The sequence below is a fragment of the Sylvia atricapilla genome, chromosome 12 (assembly GCF_009819655.1).
Source record: "Sylvia atricapilla isolate bSylAtr1 chromosome 12, bSylAtr1.pri, whole genome shotgun sequence".
In the NCBI taxonomy this organism is placed as follows: Eukaryota; Metazoa; Chordata; class Aves; order Passeriformes; family Sylviidae; genus Sylvia; species Sylvia atricapilla.
Genome location: NC_089151.1, coordinates 2639435 through 2657659, shown reverse-complemented (window position 1 = coordinate 2657659; position 18225 = coordinate 2639435). Strand labels below are relative to the sequence as shown.

Here is an 18225-nt window from a genome sequence, read left to right as displayed (position 1 = left end):
ACCACCGAGGAGGAGCGTGTGACACGGGCCACGGCCAGGCAGTCCCTGAGGCGGTGACAGTCCCCAGCAGGACTCGCGCCGCTGAGTCACCGCCACCAGCCCCTGCGCTGATGAAACCCCCGGCAGCCCAGGGCCGGGGGAAGGTTCCCGGCTCCATCTGCTCCCAGCCGAGCCGGCCCACCGGCATCTCCCAACGCCCGGCAGCTGCCGCCAGCGATCCCGCTGCGTGCCAGCGCCTCCAGCATCATTCCCCCTAATTGCTTTAAACCTCGCAGCCTGACACTTCCATGTTCCTCTCCGCCTTGCTTTTCTCCGCCGGTTTTATTATTCCCCCCTCCTCCGAGGCGCTCGGGGAGCCGGCCGGAGCAGGGTTTTCCAGGGAGGAGGAATTAGCGCATCAGCCACAACGGCAAAACCAGAAGTTTCACGCAACAGGAGCCGCCGCCGGGAACCCCGGCTCGACCGGCGCGGGCTAAATACGGAATTTAAGGGGGGAAAAAAGCCAACCCCAAACCCGTCTCCCTGCACCTGCGGCCCTCGGAGGGGTCCCCACTGCAAGGGATGGCCCCGAGGCCGGGCAGGAATCGCCCAGGGCTGCTGCAGGCGGTGCAGAAGAGCGAGGAGCAGGCAAGGGGATGGTGTTTTTGGGGAACACGGGGAGCGGGACCCCCACAGCCGGCACGGAGGAGGGCGCAGGGTCGGAGCAGGCTGGCAGCGCTCAGGGTGCCACAGGAAAGCAGGTCACCCACGTCCCCACCGCGGCACAGCGCTGGCAGGGGATGTCACAGCACAACCCCTCCCAGAGAGGGGGGACCCCAAATTCGACCCCGGTGCCCCCCGGCCGCCCTTCCCGGCTCGCCTTCGTGCGCTCCGGCGCAGGCGCGCTGCGAGAGCCGCTGGCTCCGGTGAGAACGGCCACATGCCAAAGCCATTTCCTCAAACAAACAACCATCGGCGGGGGAACGGCCACGGGTGGGCACCGAGCCCCGCCGAGGGCCCTGCCACTGCTCCCCAACTCCGGGAGAGCGCCCTGAGCGCGCAGCCCCCGAGGCTGAGCCCCGAAAGCGCCTCGAGTTCACGGCCGGGGCCGCCGGCCCCAGGCTGCATCCGGAGGCTGCATCGAGAGCGTGAACCCCGAGAGCACCCCGAGATCACACCCTGAGCTCACAGCCCCGCTGTGCCGAGTCGACACCTTCGGCGCGCACCCCAAACACTCACCCGGAGCCTGCACCCCTCGGAGCAGCTCCAGCTCCCACCCTCAGCACCCCAAAGCTCCCCTCAGAACACTCCCCCTGAGCACACACCCTGCACGTACCCCCCAACCCCACGGGTGCTCCCCAAACCCCCCCGGGGCTTCCCTCTCCCTCGCCGGCTGCTGCGGGGGCCGGGGCTGCCGGCTGGGGTGCCACAGCAAACTTTGGTGCCCCAAATATCGCCGTGCCCTGGGCAGTGACGAGGCCGGCACCCCAAAACACAGCGCAGCGTCCCGCTTTTCTCCCCATCCCACCTCGGTCACAACGCCCCCGGCTCCTGGGGGAGAGGGAGAAAGCCCCAGGGTGAGGGAGTGGCAGCAGGAGAAGGGAGAGGGGCAATCCAAGCACCCCAAAACGCTGCAGTGCCGTGCCAGGGCTCTCTGCTTCCCCCCTCTTCCCTCTTCCCCCGACCCCAAAACCTTTGATAAGGCGCTGGAAGAAAGTAAGTTCACCCCCAAATCGCCCTTGGCTGCCGCTGGCTGGGGAGGACAAAGGGGAGTCCCCGGGTTGGGGGGGACCCCGGGGGGACACCCCGGAGTGGGGGGAGAGGGAGTGCAGAGGGCTGGCGGCAGCATCACTCGGTACCTTACCTGGTAAGTAATAGAGAGGTGGTTTCAACCCAAACATGATTTATGTTACAGTTCCATTGCAGCCAGGGAAAAAAAAATATTTAAAAATAAAAATAAAAGAGCCAACGTGAGGAGGATGTGTCAGGAAGCAAGAAAAAAAAAAAAAAAAAAAAAAAAGAGAGAAAAAAAAAAAGAAAAAAAAAAAAAAAAGAAAAAACCCCAAAAATTAGCACCAAGCCACACGGAGGGGGTTGGAAAAATAAACCAGAGGCGAAAAAATACGGTGGAGCGGGGAGGAGGAGAAGGAGGAGGAGGAGGAGGAGGAGGAGGAGGAGCGGGGGGAATCAAGTGCGTGGGGGGAGGAGGAAAAATAAAAATTGAAATAGCAGCGAGCCCAGGGCGCCGGCGGAGGGTGGCGGTGGCGGCTGTCACCGGCGGGGCCAGGGCAGGAGCCCGGCTGCCACGCGTGACGCCTTCCCGGGGGTTTTCCTGCCGCTGAGCCCCCCCAGCTGCCAACCGCAGGCACACAAAAAGCCGGCGACGACGAGGAAGAGGAGGAGGATGAAGAGGCGGTGGGACCCTCGGCGGCGGGGAACGCACCCCTTGAGCAGTGCAGTGGGGTCCCCCCCACGTTGGGGAGGGTGCTGGGGGGGCCGTGGGGCGGGTGACCCACTCGGGGGGTGGTTTGCGAGCCGGTGTCCGTCCGTCCGTCCGTGCGGTCGGAAAGCCCCGTCTCCTCGGGCTGCGCCAAGGCGGGCGGGCGAGAGGCGGCAGACTTGCCCCTCGATCAATTTTCATGCAAGAATCATTATCGGTAAATTGGAAATCTGGCTCCTTGACAGCAGATTTGTCTCCCCTAATGACGGGCAGCGGGCAGGAGGGCGGCCGGCAGCTGCTCGCCCCGGCACCCTCCGCCCACCGCCCGCGTCCCCCGGGCTCCAGCCTTTGGCCCCGGCGCTTTCGGGGGAGGGGGTGAACCCCCCGGGGCACCCCGGGGAGCAGCCTCCTTCCCCCTCACCCCACCCCGCTCCTCCTCCTCGCCTACAGACGGAATCATTTTAATTTTTTTTTTTTTTAATTTGCCTTTTTCTGTTTTCAAACAGCTGCCGATGCGGCGGGCGGCGGGGTGGGGGGGGGGGGGGAGAGAGAGATGTAAAATAAAAATAGGAAACCAACCTCCCCCCCCCCACCCCAAGTCGCTCGAGGAGGGAAAATTAGGAAATAAAACAATAAATAACCCAACTTTCCTGCCTGCCGGGAGCTGCCTGCTGCTTGACAAAAGGCAAGCGAGCAAAGCCGCCTGCCCCAAGCCCGGCGCGGGGAGCTGGGGGGTGAGCTCCTGCTGCATCCCCCCCCCCCCAAAAAATCCCCTGTGAGCCCCTAAATCCCCCCCACGCCGGCCTCGCCGGGCACCGGGGGCTGGAATGAGCCGCCCGATAGGATCTCCCCCATCCCCTCTCCGCTGATGCATTAGCAGATCCGGGAAGACATGCTTGCAGGCAAATAGGGCTAATAAATGCTATTACGGGAGCGCGAGGGAGGCTGGAGATCCTGGCTGCACCATAGTAACGAGGGCCCGGCTTAATTTGCTTTAAGCAAACGATCAGCCAAGGCGGGGTGGAGAAAGGAGGGGACGGGTTGGAGAAAAGGAGCGGAGGGGGGGGAGTGTTGCTGGCTCCAGGCACGCATGGGCGCGGGCACGCGCTTCCCGCGGGAGCGCGCCCCCCGAGAGTGTTAGAGGCGCCCCCGCCCAGCTCCGTCCTTCTCTTCCCAAACTGGTTTTAACACCAAAGTTCACCAGGGCGACGTGTGATATCTCGCCCCTGCAAGAGAAGCCACATCCTGTATGATAATGACCAGCCCTTCCAACAGCTTAAAGATACAGAGGCCATTCCCAGGGGCCCGCCGCCTGCCCCTGCCTGCGCCGGAGCACGGGGACAGGGGGCACGGAGGTCACGGTGTCACCTCAAAGCCATCCATCCGTTCCCAGGTGGCCCCCAGAGCGTGGGGACGCAGGGGCATGGGGGTCACAGTGTCACCCGAAATGGCATTCAGCCGCTCTCAGGTGCCCGCTGCCTGCTCTGTCACCTTCACCAGAGCGTGGGCACAAAGGGGAAAAGAGTGTCACTGTGTCACCCCAAACCTATCCAGCCCCGTGGCGGTTTGTGAGAGGTCAAATGTGCACACTGCTGCACACTTGCAGGAGTGCACGCACACACACACAGGTATCCCTGCACTCCCACCCTGCCAGCCGTGCTCCCCAAAATCCCACTGGGCAGAGACAGAGCCTGTGCAAACCTGCACCCTCCTCCTCCCCCCCCTCCCCCGTTAAATATTGCTTTCCCGATTCCAGGTCGGGGGATTATTATTATGTCTTCTCTTCCTTCCTAACCTACATCTGTCAAGATCGGCGCTGGGAGTATTTCTGGCCCGTCCCCTGAGTCATCGTCGCTCGCGTCCCGCTCCCTCCCAGGCAGCCCCCCTGTGTCACCGTGCGCTGTGGGGTGCTGCTCCCACCCTTGGGGTGCTGCTCCCACCCTCGGGGTGCTGCTCCACCGTGTCCCCCCACCCGGGCCAAACCCCCGTCACACCGCACTGGTGCACTCTGTAATGTCACCTACGGGGTGACACACCTGGCTTGGTGCCCCAAACCCAACGCCCCCTCTTTATGGGTGCAATGGGGACACCCCCCAACCCCACGCTGGGAAAGCTTTGGAGTCACCACATCCCCCAATTCCCACCTCGCTGGCAGAGGGGTTGGATTTGCTGGGTTCAGGCAAGCACCGGGAGACCCCTCCCCTGCTCAACCCCCCCCCCCACGGCAGGAGCCGTAAAAATTAATTTGCAAACATGTCATTACACAATAGCTGCGCAGGCAATAAACCTGTAATTACAGGCGGCTGGGGGAGCGGGGCAGGCAGGGAGGGGAGGAGGGCAGACCTGCCTGCCAGCTCCGGTTTTGGGGTTTCACCCCCCCTCGTCCCCCCCCCTCCTCTCCTCTCCTCTCCTCTCCTCTCCTCTCCCTTTATTCATTATGCAAACGAGAATTGCTTCACTCCTGGAAGTTGGGCTCCACTTCAAAGGGGCGCCCTGCCTGCGCTCCATCCCCGCCCTGCCTCCCAAAACCCCAACGCCCCATCACCGGGAGCGCCCGTTGCTCGGCCGGCCGCGGGGAAACCGAGGAACGGCGGCCGTGGGGACAGCCCCGTTGGGAAAGCCTTTGCGACATCGTGCCAACCGAAATTCTCCGCCACCCTCCTGGGCCGGCCCCCGCTTCTCGCGGGCGACCACCCTGCCTCAGTTTACCCACTTACCACCCCAGCGGCAGGCGGGCACCGGCCGGGAGACACCCGCCCGGCCACCCAGCAGCCGGCTGGGCCACGCCGCGCCTCGCCCCTCGTTAGCGGGAGAGCCTGACGAGCCTGACCCACTTCCCCGAGCGCCGGGAGGATTAATTGGTTCCTTTGCTCGCGCGGAGCCGCCGGGAGCTGGGGCAGGTGCCAGGCGGGATTAGCAAAGCATGAGAGCGCAGCTTGCGGGGCCGGGCCCTGCCCACGCCGCTCCCCGGACAGCTCCGGATGGCCACCGGGACACCCGAGCCTGGGGATGTCCCCACGGAGCGGGATGTAGCCGAGATGGGGACATCCAGCCAGCCCTTGGGCCCGCAGTGGGATGCCCAACCCCAAGGGATGCCCGCTCTGGGGAAACTGAGGCACGGGCTCCACCGCATTCCCTGCAGCCCGGCACCCTGCAAGCCTGCAGCAGTGGGGACACAGGTTCAAGAGGAGCGGGCGGTCGCCTCCCATCGTAAATAAGCAGCTCAGCGATGATTTCCTGCTCTTGTTGACCTTTGACTATGCGGAATAAAGACATAAATCCATATTTTAAACCCATCTGAGCGCCAGCCAGGCCCACAAAGCCATTTACAGCCTGCGATTTGGACGGGGCAGTGAGCAGGAAAGCGATGGTTTCTCGAGGTGACATTCCCCAGGAGGGAAATGAAGTGTTTTATTTGCAGATATATAGGGCACGGTCGTTCCTCCGCTTCCCCTTCCCTCCGCCCTCGGCTCATAAATAAAACATACGGCCGTGTAACCGGCTAATTACGGGAGGATGGCAAAACCCTGCCGGTCGCTGGGAAAAGAAATCAGCTTTTTAATCAGCCCACTTTCCTCCCCATCTAACTTGAGGAGAAACGGGCATTTCGGGTGCCGGGATGGAGCCGAGACTCTCGGGCGGCTCGTAGGCTCCCCCTGGGGCTGTGCACCCCGATCTCCTGGGGCAGGTTTGGGGTTGCTTTGGATTGGGAGGGGTTCAAGCCGCTTCTGGTGTTTTGTTGTCTTTTTTTTTTTTTTTTTTCCCTGGCTGGGAAAAGGATGTCTTCGAAAAGTCTAATTGTTCCTTACACATTAGATACATTAATGAGGTCTCTGATCAAGCGGCTGGCTCTCCGGCAAGGAGGCTTCAAGTAGCAATTTTCCATTTGTGTTTCAAATTTTAATGAATGTTCCTGTCTCCGGCTGCGATGCGCGGTGATAATCCGTACGGCTCGGGTCAGCGCCGGAGCAGGGGCTGCCGCACGGGAGGGCTTGTACAAGGGTTTGATTTCTTTGGGGAATAGTTCATACAAAAAATGGTAATGGCAGAAGACAGTCTTCCTTCCCCCCCGGTTGCCAGAGCCCAAGAGCTACAAATCAGAGGGTTATTATTTCTTTCCGATGTCCCTAAAGTATCCTATATCTTCAGCGGGAGAGTAAAGTTCAGCCCTGATAAGATTGCGGCGCTGCCTGAGACGCGCTTTTGGCCTTTCCTCCTCCTGCCTTGTTTTTTCTTCCCTCCACCTCCATCTCCCTCTGTCCCCGAGGAGGCCAGCGGGGCGTCCCCAGGGCCACCAGCCCACCCCAGGGCCCTTCCCAGCGCCTCACATCCAAGGGCCGGATCCGGAACCCACCCCTCCAGGACAAGATTTGTATAACCTTGTTTTGGCATGCCTGCCATTAACTTAATTTAACATCCATATTGCCGCTACTTAATTAAATAGATGAACTCATTTTACATTTGCAAGTCTTAATTCATCCTGAACAAAATTGGCCATGTTTCGTTCTTTCTACGCTACCAGCTCCCCGGAACAAATGACTGCCTTTTGTAGTTAACTGCTAGTACAGGTTAAAAGCTAATTAGCAGCCCGGGTTGGGTGTTAACTTCCTTATTTATCACCCGGCGCCACTCGGTGAGCGAGGGGGCGAGGGCTGGCACTTCCAGCATCCTGCGTGGGCCCCGGTCCCGCGGGGTCGGGGCAGTGGGGCTGGATGTGTGAGGGATGCACCAGGGCGCGTGGGGCTTCAGGGCCTGACCACGGGGCTCCTGATGCACAGAACGCTCAGTGCAGGGGTCTGGCACATCATCCAGGGGTGTAGGATACGTGGGGTTTGGTGTCTGGGGCATGGGGGTCGGCACACGGTGCTCAGCGCGTTATTTTCAGTGTGTGTTGCTTGTCATGGCTGCACCACAGCAGGTTCAGCACACCGTGTGACGTGGCACATGGGACACGATGCGCCACACGTGGCTCATGGTGGATGATGCACGGGGCTTGACACTCAATGCACACTTGTCCTTGTCACAGTGGTGGCTCGGTGCGTCACACAGCGCCCGAGCACCCAAACATCTCCCTGGAGAGCACCTCTCCACCTCACCCACCCCACCAAGCCACCGTGGGCTCTGCCATGGGCCAGCACAACCTCCCCGGAGGTATCTGGGGAGAGGCCCCAAAGCAGGCACCACCCTGCTTTGCCAAGCCCCACGCAGGCTGCTCAGGGGTGCCCACACCACTCCAGGTGATGCCTGGAGGCTGCTGAGCCTCACCACATCCCACCCACGCGCCCTCCGTGTGGCACTGGCTGCGGTGGGGGGCACGGCAGGGGCCAGGGGACACAGGGGACCCTGCCAGCAGGGTGGCCAGGCCGCGCTGAGCCTGGCAGGAAGCCGCTCCAGGAAGGCTCATCTGGTTTGACTAACAAATCGCTAACTGCTTCCCCCGAGGCAGGTGGAAGGAAACAAGCTCCGTGGCTGTAAACAACCACCCCAGCCCCCTGCCTCCCACCCACGGCCCCCCACAGCCCTCCCCAAGCGCTGGCCAGGGGCAGGTTGAGGCAGAAAACACTTGTGCAACACCCCCAGCATGCTCTGATGCAAGCCAGTGGGACAGGGCCCCTCAGCCCCTGCCCAGAGCCCAGGCACGCTGGCACCCCGGGCAGGGCGTGGGGTGACACAGAGCTGGAGCCAGCCCAGGCTGGCCCTGCAGGACAACACCTCCCTGGCACCGGCCATGACGTCCCAGCTGCCGGTGTGACTCAAGGGGACGAGCCGAGGTGGTGGCACGGGGCAGCCAGGGGCAAAGGCCACCATGCTGGTGACACTGCAGTCCCTCTGCCGGCACCAGCCAGTGCAGGGGACCTCAAAGAGCAGAGTGGCCAGGGGAGGTGACCAGTGCTGATGGCAGCTGCCATCACCAGTGATGTCCAGCCCTGCTAACGGGGACGTGGCAGAGGTGGCGCGGGGACGAAGTGGCGGGAGGGGACTGATAGGCATCTCCCGGGCCTTGTAAACCGATCCGCCCCCACCTGCTGAAATAACAGCGAGGGGAGGCAGCTCTGGTTACTGGCGGTGCCGGGGCCCGGCTGGGTGCCAGCGCCCTTGGCCGAGGGCCAGGCAGCTCGGCGGGCACCGAGCGGGGACCCCCGTCCTCCCCCCGTGCCGCGGGCACCGCACGGAGCTGCTCGTCCCGCTCCCCGGCGTCCCCACCCCGCCTGCTCCCGCCCCACCCGGTATTTCAGGTCTGGCACCCAAGCCGGCGCCTTCGGGAGGCAGCGGTCCCGCAGGGACATCGCCCCTGCCCGGGGCCACCGCTGTGGGGATGACAGCAGCCACGCCGCGTAGGAGCGGGGATAATTCTCCGGGTTATCCCCAGCGGTTTGGGCTGCATCCTCCTTGGCACTGGGAGGGTCAGAGCACCAGGATAAGGAGCCGCCACGGCCAAAAAAGCCAAGCCTGGTGGCTGGATCCAGCCCCTTTGGGAGGAGGGATAAGCGCTCCCAGGTCCCCTCGCTCCCCCTCAGGCCCCACCAGGACCCCATCCCAAATCCCTGCCATCAGCAGAAGCGGAGGAGCGGGGCCGAACGGAGCGAGGGTGATAGATAACAGCCCTCTGTGCCGGCGAGATAAATAGCCCCAGCAGCGCCAAGCTGTACTCGGCCAGAAGCTAATAGGGGCTGTCAGGGCGGTTTAGAGGAGCAGAGCATCGTTTCGGGGCCCGGCTGGGAGGACGCCGAGGGGAAGTGACAAGGAAGCTGAGCAGAAAGCGACAGGCAGTACACAAAGAGCATGTCCTCTGTAAGTGGTGATAAACCTTGGAAAAAAAAAAGAAAAGCTAAATCAGTTGTTTAGCCGATGTACCACATGCTGACAGGGCAAATGTGAAGGCTTTTATGGCCACATGGGTTTTCATTTGCAGTTATTCATAGCGGAGCCGGGCGCTTTATCTCACTTTACATTATGTGCAACCACAATGCAGACACTTGCACCGCAACGCATTGCCTCCCTGGAAAATATTAATATGTAAATGTCAGGCTCAGAGGGCAGCGAGGGAACGGCAGGCAGGGAGCAGGCCGGGAGATAAAACCTGCCCTGGAAGGAAGGGGGGCGAGCAGGACCCCCAGCCCGCACCCTGGGGTGTGCAGGAAGGGGGAGGCACAGCGGGATGGAGCGTGCAGAGAGGAGCTCGGTGCGTGTGTGCACCATGCACAGCCTCAGCTGAGAGGGATGTGTGTGTGTGTGTGTGAGCACCAACACGTGTGCACAACATCCCTCAGCAGAGGGGGACGAGTTTCTGCGTGTGCACTCACACACGTGTGCACGACACCCCGTTTGCAGCACAGGATGTCACCTCTGAGGGAGCACAGGCAACCTGGGTGACCTGCCAGGTGTCACAAGCCATGGACAACCCCCAATACTGCACACCACGCACCCTGGGGAGCCATGGCCATCCCGAGGGATGTCTGGGGAGGCCGTGGGCCACCAGGCCGGGCTGGGAGGCAGCCCCGGCCGGGCAGAGCGTGTTGGCGCGGCGTGCCAGCGCCTGCACAGCCCCGACGGGCAGCGCTCCAGCCATGCCTGCTGTTCCCGGGCTCCGTTCCTCTCCAAGAGCCTCCAGCCCCGGGGTAGTGCCAGACTGACAGCCTGGAGGCTATTTATTCGCAGGCAGAGGCAGCGGGAGCTGCTGGCGGATGCAGCCGCCTTTGTCCTACAGGGAAGTTTGCTCCCTGCCTCCCGCCTGCCCCTCATCCACCCGAGTTTTCCACCTCCACACCCCGATGCACCATCCAAAATGCAGGGAGGCATCCGGGGGAGTTCCCAGCCCGGGGTTCCCAGCCCCGATGCCCACTGTGCCATGGCAGGACTCGCCACAAGGTCCTGGCACACAGGGGGACACCAGGCAGCTGCCACGCTCTCCCTGCCCCGGCAGCCCTCAGCATCACCCAGTCGGGCCAAGGTGCTCGAGGTGGCGCCCCAAAGGTGGTGGGGGTAGGAGGAGGGTGAGCAGCCATCACTCACCCACCCCTGGGCTTTGCCCCTGAGCACGGTGCCTGCTGGGGTGGGGGGCACCTCCAAAACACGGCCGTTACCAGGAGAATCGCTGGCAGCCGGCGCTGGCACGGGGACAAGCCTGGGAGGGAGGTGGCCCCCCAGCACCTCGGGGAAGGGAACAATCCCTGGGCATTTCTTTTTTGGCAGGCCCCGGGTGCCCCCCCTCCGCACCCCCCCCTCCGTCCTCCTCCCGCGCTCGGGCGCGGGGACACAATTAAATCAGTGTTCTGCTAACAATCTGCCGGCTAATAAGACATTTTCCTCCCTCTCCCTCCTCCCCCCCACTCCACCCCAATCCGTGTGTGATGGGAGCGCTTTGATATGAGAGTGGACTCTAATGGGTTCGGTGTAAGGGAGCCTTAATTTATTACGTGCCTGTAATTGATGTTTGTATAAAGTAGCTCTTACAGCTCCTCAGAGCGGGAGATGAAAAGCAATCAGTCAGCCATTTGCCTCCAAAGGAAGGAGAGAGGAGAAGACAGACAGTGAGAAAGAACCAGACATACTCATCAAGCCTGGAGAAAAACCCAGAAAACGAGGGAACAAACAAAATCACCCCCGCGCAGCCTCGCCAGCGGCTCTGGCACCGCTGGGTATCGCCGCCAGCATCCCTGGGTACCACCACCAGCATCTCTGGGTATCACTGCCAGCATCCCTGGGTATCAGCATCAACATCCCTGGGGAGCGCTGCCAGCATCCCTGGGTACCACTGCCAACACCCTTGGGTATTACTGCAGTCATCTCTGGGTACTGCCGGCAGCATCCCTGGGTACCAACACCAGCATCCCTGGGTACCACCCTGGGTACCAGCTGCCACAATCCCGAGTACCTCACCACGCCAGCATTCCCAGGGCCAGATGCCGGTGGGAATGGCGGGGCGGGAGGCCGGTGGAGCCGTGGCAGGGCAGGATGAGGCTCTCTCCCGTGCTGGCCGGGGCTGATCAGGCTGCAGCAGCCGGTGCTGAGCTGCTCTAATGACGGCGGGCGCTGGGGAGTCACGTGCCGCCCAGCGCCGGCTGGGGAGCCGTACGTCACCGGCCCCGGCAAAAAATCGGTGCTAAATTGAATCAATCCATCTTGGAAATGGCTCTTGTCAGCCGGTGTCAGGGAGAGCGTCTGCAGGAGAGGGATCAGGCGGGGGCAGGCCGGCGAGGGCCTGGCGGGCGGCACCGCCGCCGCGGCACTGATGGGTGTCTCCTGACCCCCCCACACAGGTTGGATATGGGGGGTCCTGCTGCTGTTGGGGGTCGGGCAGAGCAGGGTGGGAGCCTCATCCATCCAGCAGGGAAAGCAGAGCCTGCATGCCTCAGTTTCCCACTTTCTGTACCCTTCTATCGGGTGAGGGAGGGCAGCTCCACCAGCAGGGAAAACCCCAGGAGGGTGGGAGACCACCCCAGTGCCCACGTGCACCCCAACGCTGCGCCCAGGGCACAGTGTGCCAAGCTGGGAAGGACGATTCCACACCAGGGAGACAAAGACGCCGGCACTTGACACAAATATAGATGGATCCTCGGAGTACGGACCCCGCAGCCTGGCAAATTAAAACGTAGCGCGAAAGGGGGGACGGAAACAGCCCCGGTGATTGATTTTCCATCCAGACATTCAAACCAACCGAATATGTCACCCAGACAAGCCCTCGGAAAGCGGCGGCAAGCCCAGATTTATCCTCTGCTTGGACCGGAGACCATCAATCCCTATCCAAGCCTGGGAAATGGCTTCATGCCCCTGCCTTCCCATCGCGGTGCCCATCCCATCGCCGGGCCAGCAGGAGGGATGGGCACCGCCATGGGAAGATGGGGCGCAGGAGCCGTCACCGCGCCGGGAAAGAGGATCCAAGCACAGGGACACACACCCAGGCTGCTAACGAAGGCAATTAGAGGGGAAAGCATCCCTCGCACCGCTTCTCCTAATTAAGAATCATCCAATTCCCCAACCCGCCTGTTCCCCGGCTCCGGTACAGCCTGTTATTTACCTGCAGCTAATAGGTTGGGCACAGCTAATGATAGTCTTGTATCAAATGGCTGGATCTTGGCTTCTGACAGCTTTAAAGACCCGTCTCGGGGACACGAGGGTTTCTAATTACGGGGTTCGTCACGGGAAGGCTGGGTTCAACGCCAGTCACTCTCCCCGGGTGACATTTCTGCCCGGATTGGAAATCTAAACACAGCCCAGCCAGTTAAGGTTAAAAATACGGCGCTTGACAAGACAAGGGATCATAATTTGGGTCACCGCCGGGTTTAATTAATTGGAATGGAGCAATCAAAGCACAGCGTGCGGTAATTACAGCCCCGGTTGGGGCAGGGCTTGGGGGAGGCGGGTGAAGGGATGGGGGGGATGCTCCCCACCGTGGGGACGGGCAGGGAGGCATCGCCCTCACCCCGGGGTGCAGGCAGGCATCGCGTGCAAGGAGCAGGCAGGGCAGGCAGGGAGACGCGAAGGAAGCGGGCTGGGAGCTTCCAAGCACGCCATTCCCAGCGGATCACACGCCAGCCCCGCAGGAATCCCGGCCAGGAACCCGGCGAGGCGGGTTCCATCCCCAGTGTCCCCATCCCCACAGCGCCACGCGGCCGCAGCCCAGGCTCCCAGGCACCACCGCGGGGCCGCGCCGAGTGATTTATTTTCACCAATTACCGAGGCACTTTTCCCTTGGCCAGGACCACGCTTAATTGATTGGAACCTATTGAAAACAAATTAACCGGCACCGGGGCGCAGGGTCCTGTTTATGGCTCCTCCGTGGGGCAGCGGGGAGGACACGCGAGCGGCTCTGACACGTGGGTGATGCACAGTGGGATGGGGACAGGAAGGTGGGATAACCCAAATTTCCCCCTAAATACCCCCAGCGTTGCTCGCTGGCTCCTCTGTGATGGTTATCGCTGACGTGCAAGGGGAAACTGAGGCACGGAGCAGCATGGAGCTCCCATCCTGGCACTTCCCTGCTGGCAAAGCTCTCCCTGGCATGGACAGGACCGAAATGTTTCTCCCCACCCCAGCGCCCCGGAGGAGGGATGCTCACAACGGTGACCCCATTAAGCCAACCCAGCTAGCATTAATTTGACCCCATCCGCCGCGCGCTAATCAGCTGTAACCGTGGCACCCAGCTCAATCCAAATTGATTTACCGAGGCTGGAAATGGATACAAATGTGATTAAAGGCTTTTTATTTTCCATAGGTCCTCTCTAAAATGATTTAAATCAATTGCTACGTGCAGGGTCCTCTTCCTCCTCCCCGGCCGACCGCGCGGCGCCGCGCTGTCGGCCGGGGGTGAGGCGAGGGAGGGGAAATGACACCCCACTTTCCACATCTACCCCACGAAACCCACCCATGGGGGAGCAGCACCCCAGTTTCCCCCGCTGACCCACCCACCAGCCCTGGCTGGACCCCTCACATCCTTCATGGGCGGGATGCCGGCGCGCCGGGCGGCCCTGGCGAGCGATCAAAGCCCATTAGGCTGAGCGCCGATGCGCGCCCGTTGTTCGTCAATTATTCAAACAATAATTGCACCCTTATTTAAAGTCTAGTCTTGCGTGCGCGGCACTGCAGGCTGCCAAGGCCCACGTTAGATTTACACCCCCGGCGCGCTCCCGCCGCCAATTAATTAAGCAAACACATTCCTCCGCACGCTCTCAGGTGCGCAACCCGCCCGGTGCAGGTTCAGCCCGGCAGCACTGACACGTCCCCACCTGGGCAGAGGGGTCACAGCCCCTGCGGGGCCCTGTTATGGCTCCCCGGTTTTAGGATTTCCCAAAGGATGGCTGCTCTCTCACCCAGCTCCAAAGCTGATTCAAGATTAGGCAGTCCCCTCATCTGCTTCGCCACAAATTTTCCCGAATTTGGGGAAAAAAAAAAAAAAAAAAAAAAAAAAGCAAGGAGGAGGGGGGTTGACACCAGCATCCATTGTTAGGGGCCCCCCTCGCCCCCAGCAGTCCCTAACGATGGGGGGAGGCTGGGAGTGACAGTCACCAAGAGGTCAATTCATTCATCTGGCCATGTTATTACAAGTCCAAATTTATTGTCACCGGGCCACATTAGCGCTGGCACGGAGGACGCGAGGTTGCACCCCTACTGAATAAGCAGATAAATGAAAGACATCTGGAGAGCAGAATGAAGGGGCAGATTATTAATGCTGAAATTTAGAAGCCAAGGTCTAAGCCACGAATCCATCAGCGCAACCAGTTATGTCCAATAAATTAGGAGAGATAAGGATTGAAGGATGGTATATTAAAGGCAACATTCATTTCTGAACTGGCACAAGGGCTTGCAGGCATCCTGCCTCTGCAGGGTTAACCCTTGGTGGGCAGGGATGTGGAATGGGGGACGTGACAGAGCTGGGGAGGCCGATGGTCCCTGCACAGAGGCCACCCTGCCACCAGCTGCCTGATTTGGGATTGTCCCCAGCGCTCCCAAGGGGGTGTGAAGGAGAGTGCACCACAATGGGACGGGCACGACGATGGAAGTGCAAGGTGACAATGGAGAGGCTGGCATCTCATAACCACTGGGGCAGGGAGCACAGAGATCCCCAGCCTTTCCTGCAGTGATCCATCCTCCCCAATTAAGGGAGGCCCGGGGGTCTGCGTGGCTCCTCACAGCACCTGTGACCTCCATCCCTGCGCTGGGGTTCAGCTGGCCCTGGAGGTTCTTTGGGGACTCATTGCCACTGGCGACAGGTAAGGACTGAAGGGACAGAGCCTGTCCGGTCACCTCAGCCCCAGGCCGGACAGCTGTCACCAGGAATTGTCCCCTTATTCCTCCTCCTCTGGCTGCCTCCCACCCACAGCCCCCATCCCATCCCATCCCACCCCACCAGCACCTCCTGGTTTCCTGCCTCAGTTTTCCTAATGGCATCACAACAGGATGGCAGGATCTGGCTACCTGAGAACACTTTGCTCCCTATCCTGATGTGAGGCTGCAGCCTGGCACCTCCAGGACTCATCTTTCCCTGGGGAAAGCAAGGAGACACAGCAGGCCAGGGACCCGTGACCTCCTCAGTGGCACAGCCCCAGGGACGAGTGAGCACCTTCACGCCATGGGGGAAAAATTCAGGATTTTTTGCTCCCAAGCACGCAGTTTGGCTGGGTGACTGCTCAGCATGAGGTCACCCACCTGTGTCTCCCCTTGGCACCCCACAAATGGCATTTTGGAGGAGAGCCGTGCTAAGATGGGGAGATGATGGCAAAACAGGGGGTTCCCTGATGCCGGTCCCTCCTGGCACAGCAGCAAAGGGATGTAGGGCAGGAAGGCACAAAGGGCCCCCCAACACTGCCCTGGCCCCCACAGCACCAACTGAGCCCCGTGCCCTGTCCCAAACCCTCCCAGCACCCACACAGCCTCCCCAGTACCCCCCGCAGTTTTGGCCTTCCCAGTGCTCCTGCCAGTTCTCTCCCCCTTCTCACTGCGGCTCCCGAGCAAATTTCAACCGAGCCTCATCTGGCATCTGAGGGATTTGGGATTTGTTTAAGCTCTTTTCACCCGCCAGACTTTAATCGGCGCGTTTGCCTGACCTCCAGCCCCGGCACAACCCCGGCTGTGCCGGCGGTGCCGCCCGAGGGTCCCGGCTCGGGGCGATTCCCAGCGCCAAAGCCCGGGGCTGCCCCCAGGATAGCTGGGATTAGCTATCAAATAACTTTGCATTTAAACCCTTTTTAACAGGGCTGGAGGTCGGGAGGGTGAGGGCAGAGGTTAAGCCTGGCCGCGGCCGGGCGCTGACCCCGCGGCTGGGGACGCCGGAGAGGGGACGGGGCGGCACGCGGGGCCAGGGGCTGTGGGACCCTCGCCCCGGCCATGCCACCCACCCGCTTCCCCTTGCACCGTGGGGCAGGGGACAGGGACAGCTTGTGGGGACCTCGCAGTGGGGTGTCCCCAGAGCAGGAGTGTCCCCACAGCCCCCAGCCTCGCCGCCCCTGTCACTTACTGAGGCTCTGCAGCAAAGACGACCAGCTCTTCATCTCCAGCATGGTGGGGGTCCCGTGCCCCCCTCCCCAGGCTGGCGTTCAGGCTGCTGGGGGGGCCCAGGACCGCTCCCACACCCCGGCAGCGGGAGGCACAGCCCCGGCGCTGAGCCGCCGGCGGGTGACAGCGACCATTTTATTCCCTTTTAACTCTGCCTGCGTGGCTCCGGCGCGCTCATCCTCCCCCTCCCCGCCGCTCAGGCTGGTCCTGAGATGGGGAGCTTTGCTTTTTTTCCCCTCCCTTCCCTCCTCCTCCCTCCTTGCACTTGATAGCAGCCTTGTCAAGACCGCCGAGCTGTGCTGACCCCTGCCCTGGTGCTGCTAATTAAGGCGGCACAGTGACAGCCCCAGTGCCTCGCCAGCGCGCCGCGGCACCGCTGCTCCTAATTGGAGACACTTTTGAGTTCTCAGAAACCACCCAGTTTCTGGGCTGGGGGTCCCGGGGTGGGTCCTGCACCTATACCAGAGGGTGGTGCTGCAGGGGGATGCAGCGCCCAGCCTGCACCCGTCAGCATTCTGGATATTGAGATGCCAGGAATTATCGAGAAGCTGATGCAAAACTGGATAAAAAGACCCTGAAGTCAAGAGGAAAGTGGGACTGGGGTGGATGAAGGTGAGCAATTCCCTCGGGAACGTCCCTTGCATGAGGGGCACCTCGTGCTGGGGCCTCCCAGGGTATTTTTGGCTGGTGAGGAGTGAGGGCAGCGGGCATGGCAGGGTGCCAGGACACGGGGCTGTATCTCCCTGCGGCAGAGCAGGGGCTGGCAGGGGTATCAGCCGGGACACCTGGCTCCTGTCCCTGTCCCTGTCCCTACCCCTCTGCTGAGATCCTGAACACCCTGGTGAGCCCCAGCATGGCTGAGGGAGATGGAAGGGGCAAGCCAGCACCCACCCAGCCCCGGGGCCGTGTCCCCTGGGCCGTGCCAGCAGCCAGCAGCCTGACGGATCTATTGTGTCGTGACAGACGAGCTGTTTTATCGCGGCGAGGAGCCAGCGCCAGCCGTCAGGCTGACCCCGCCGGCGGGCTGAGGAGAAACAGAAGAGGGCTTGTATCATCCGGGGGTCAGAGGGCACGGAGGCAGCCGGCCCCCCTCCCCCGTGATCCCAAATTCCTGGCATGCACGCCCAGGCAGGCAGCTGTGTGCGGCCCCTGAGCTGCAGGTGGGGGGCTGGCAGGGTGTGGGAACACACACCCCCACCCTCAGCACCCCCAGACCCTGTTCTGCCAGCCCAGCCTCCCCCTGTCATCCCTGTGACATGGGGGCTGTGCCCTGAAACAGTGTTCCCAAGCTGTCGTGTCCTGTAGCATCCTTCAACTGGTGTCTCCAGTGTGACCTGTCCCGTCCCCGAAATGGTGTCCCCCAGCTGCCCCATGCCGCTGCAGAAGCTGCCACCACAGGGGGACACAGAGGGACAAGGATACTCACAATCACTCTTGTGTGTCCCAAGCTGAACCAGTGACCAGGGGGTAACTGCTTTTCCCACACCACCCCAAAATCTGCTGTCACTTCCACGTCAGGGCTGTAGTGGGACAGGCAGGGTGGGATAATGATTGCAGCCACGACTCACATGGAATGAACTGGAAATCACACCTCCAAGGCTCGAGCTCTGTCCCAGCACAGTGAGATGAGGATGTTTGGTAGGACCCCACTCCCTGCTCCCAGCAGCAGGAGCTTTGGGCAAGGACTAAGCAATGCTGTCCTCCCCCAAAACTGTCCCCAAGACTCACATCCCTCTGGGCTGACATCCCTGGCATCAGGCATGGCCAAGCTGTGGGGGCCTGAGAGTGCCAGCCACGTGGGTCAGAGCCTGTCT

At 61.6% G+C, this 18225-nt stretch overlaps 1 protein-coding gene across 8 annotated transcripts in view; it reads right to left on the bottom strand.

Moving 5' to 3' along the window:
• Positions 1–18225, bottom strand: part of GSE1 (Gse1 coiled-coil protein) — a 98323-nt gene that overhangs the window by 26789 nt on the left and 53309 nt on the right. Inside the window, exon 1 of one of the 8 annotated variants that reach the window (XM_066327484.1) lies at positions 5137–5154. The exons of 6 other annotated variants lie outside the window; for them this stretch is intronic. Coding sequence is in view for 1 of the 2 variants with exons in the window: in XM_066327481.1 (XP_066183578.1) it covers positions 1844–1880 (37 nt within the window). In the remaining variant the exon portion in view is untranslated. Of the gene's footprint in view, positions 1–1843; positions 2102–5136; positions 5155–18225 lie in introns of those variants that run through there. One more of the 8 variants, XM_066327481.1, reaches the window with a different exon arrangement.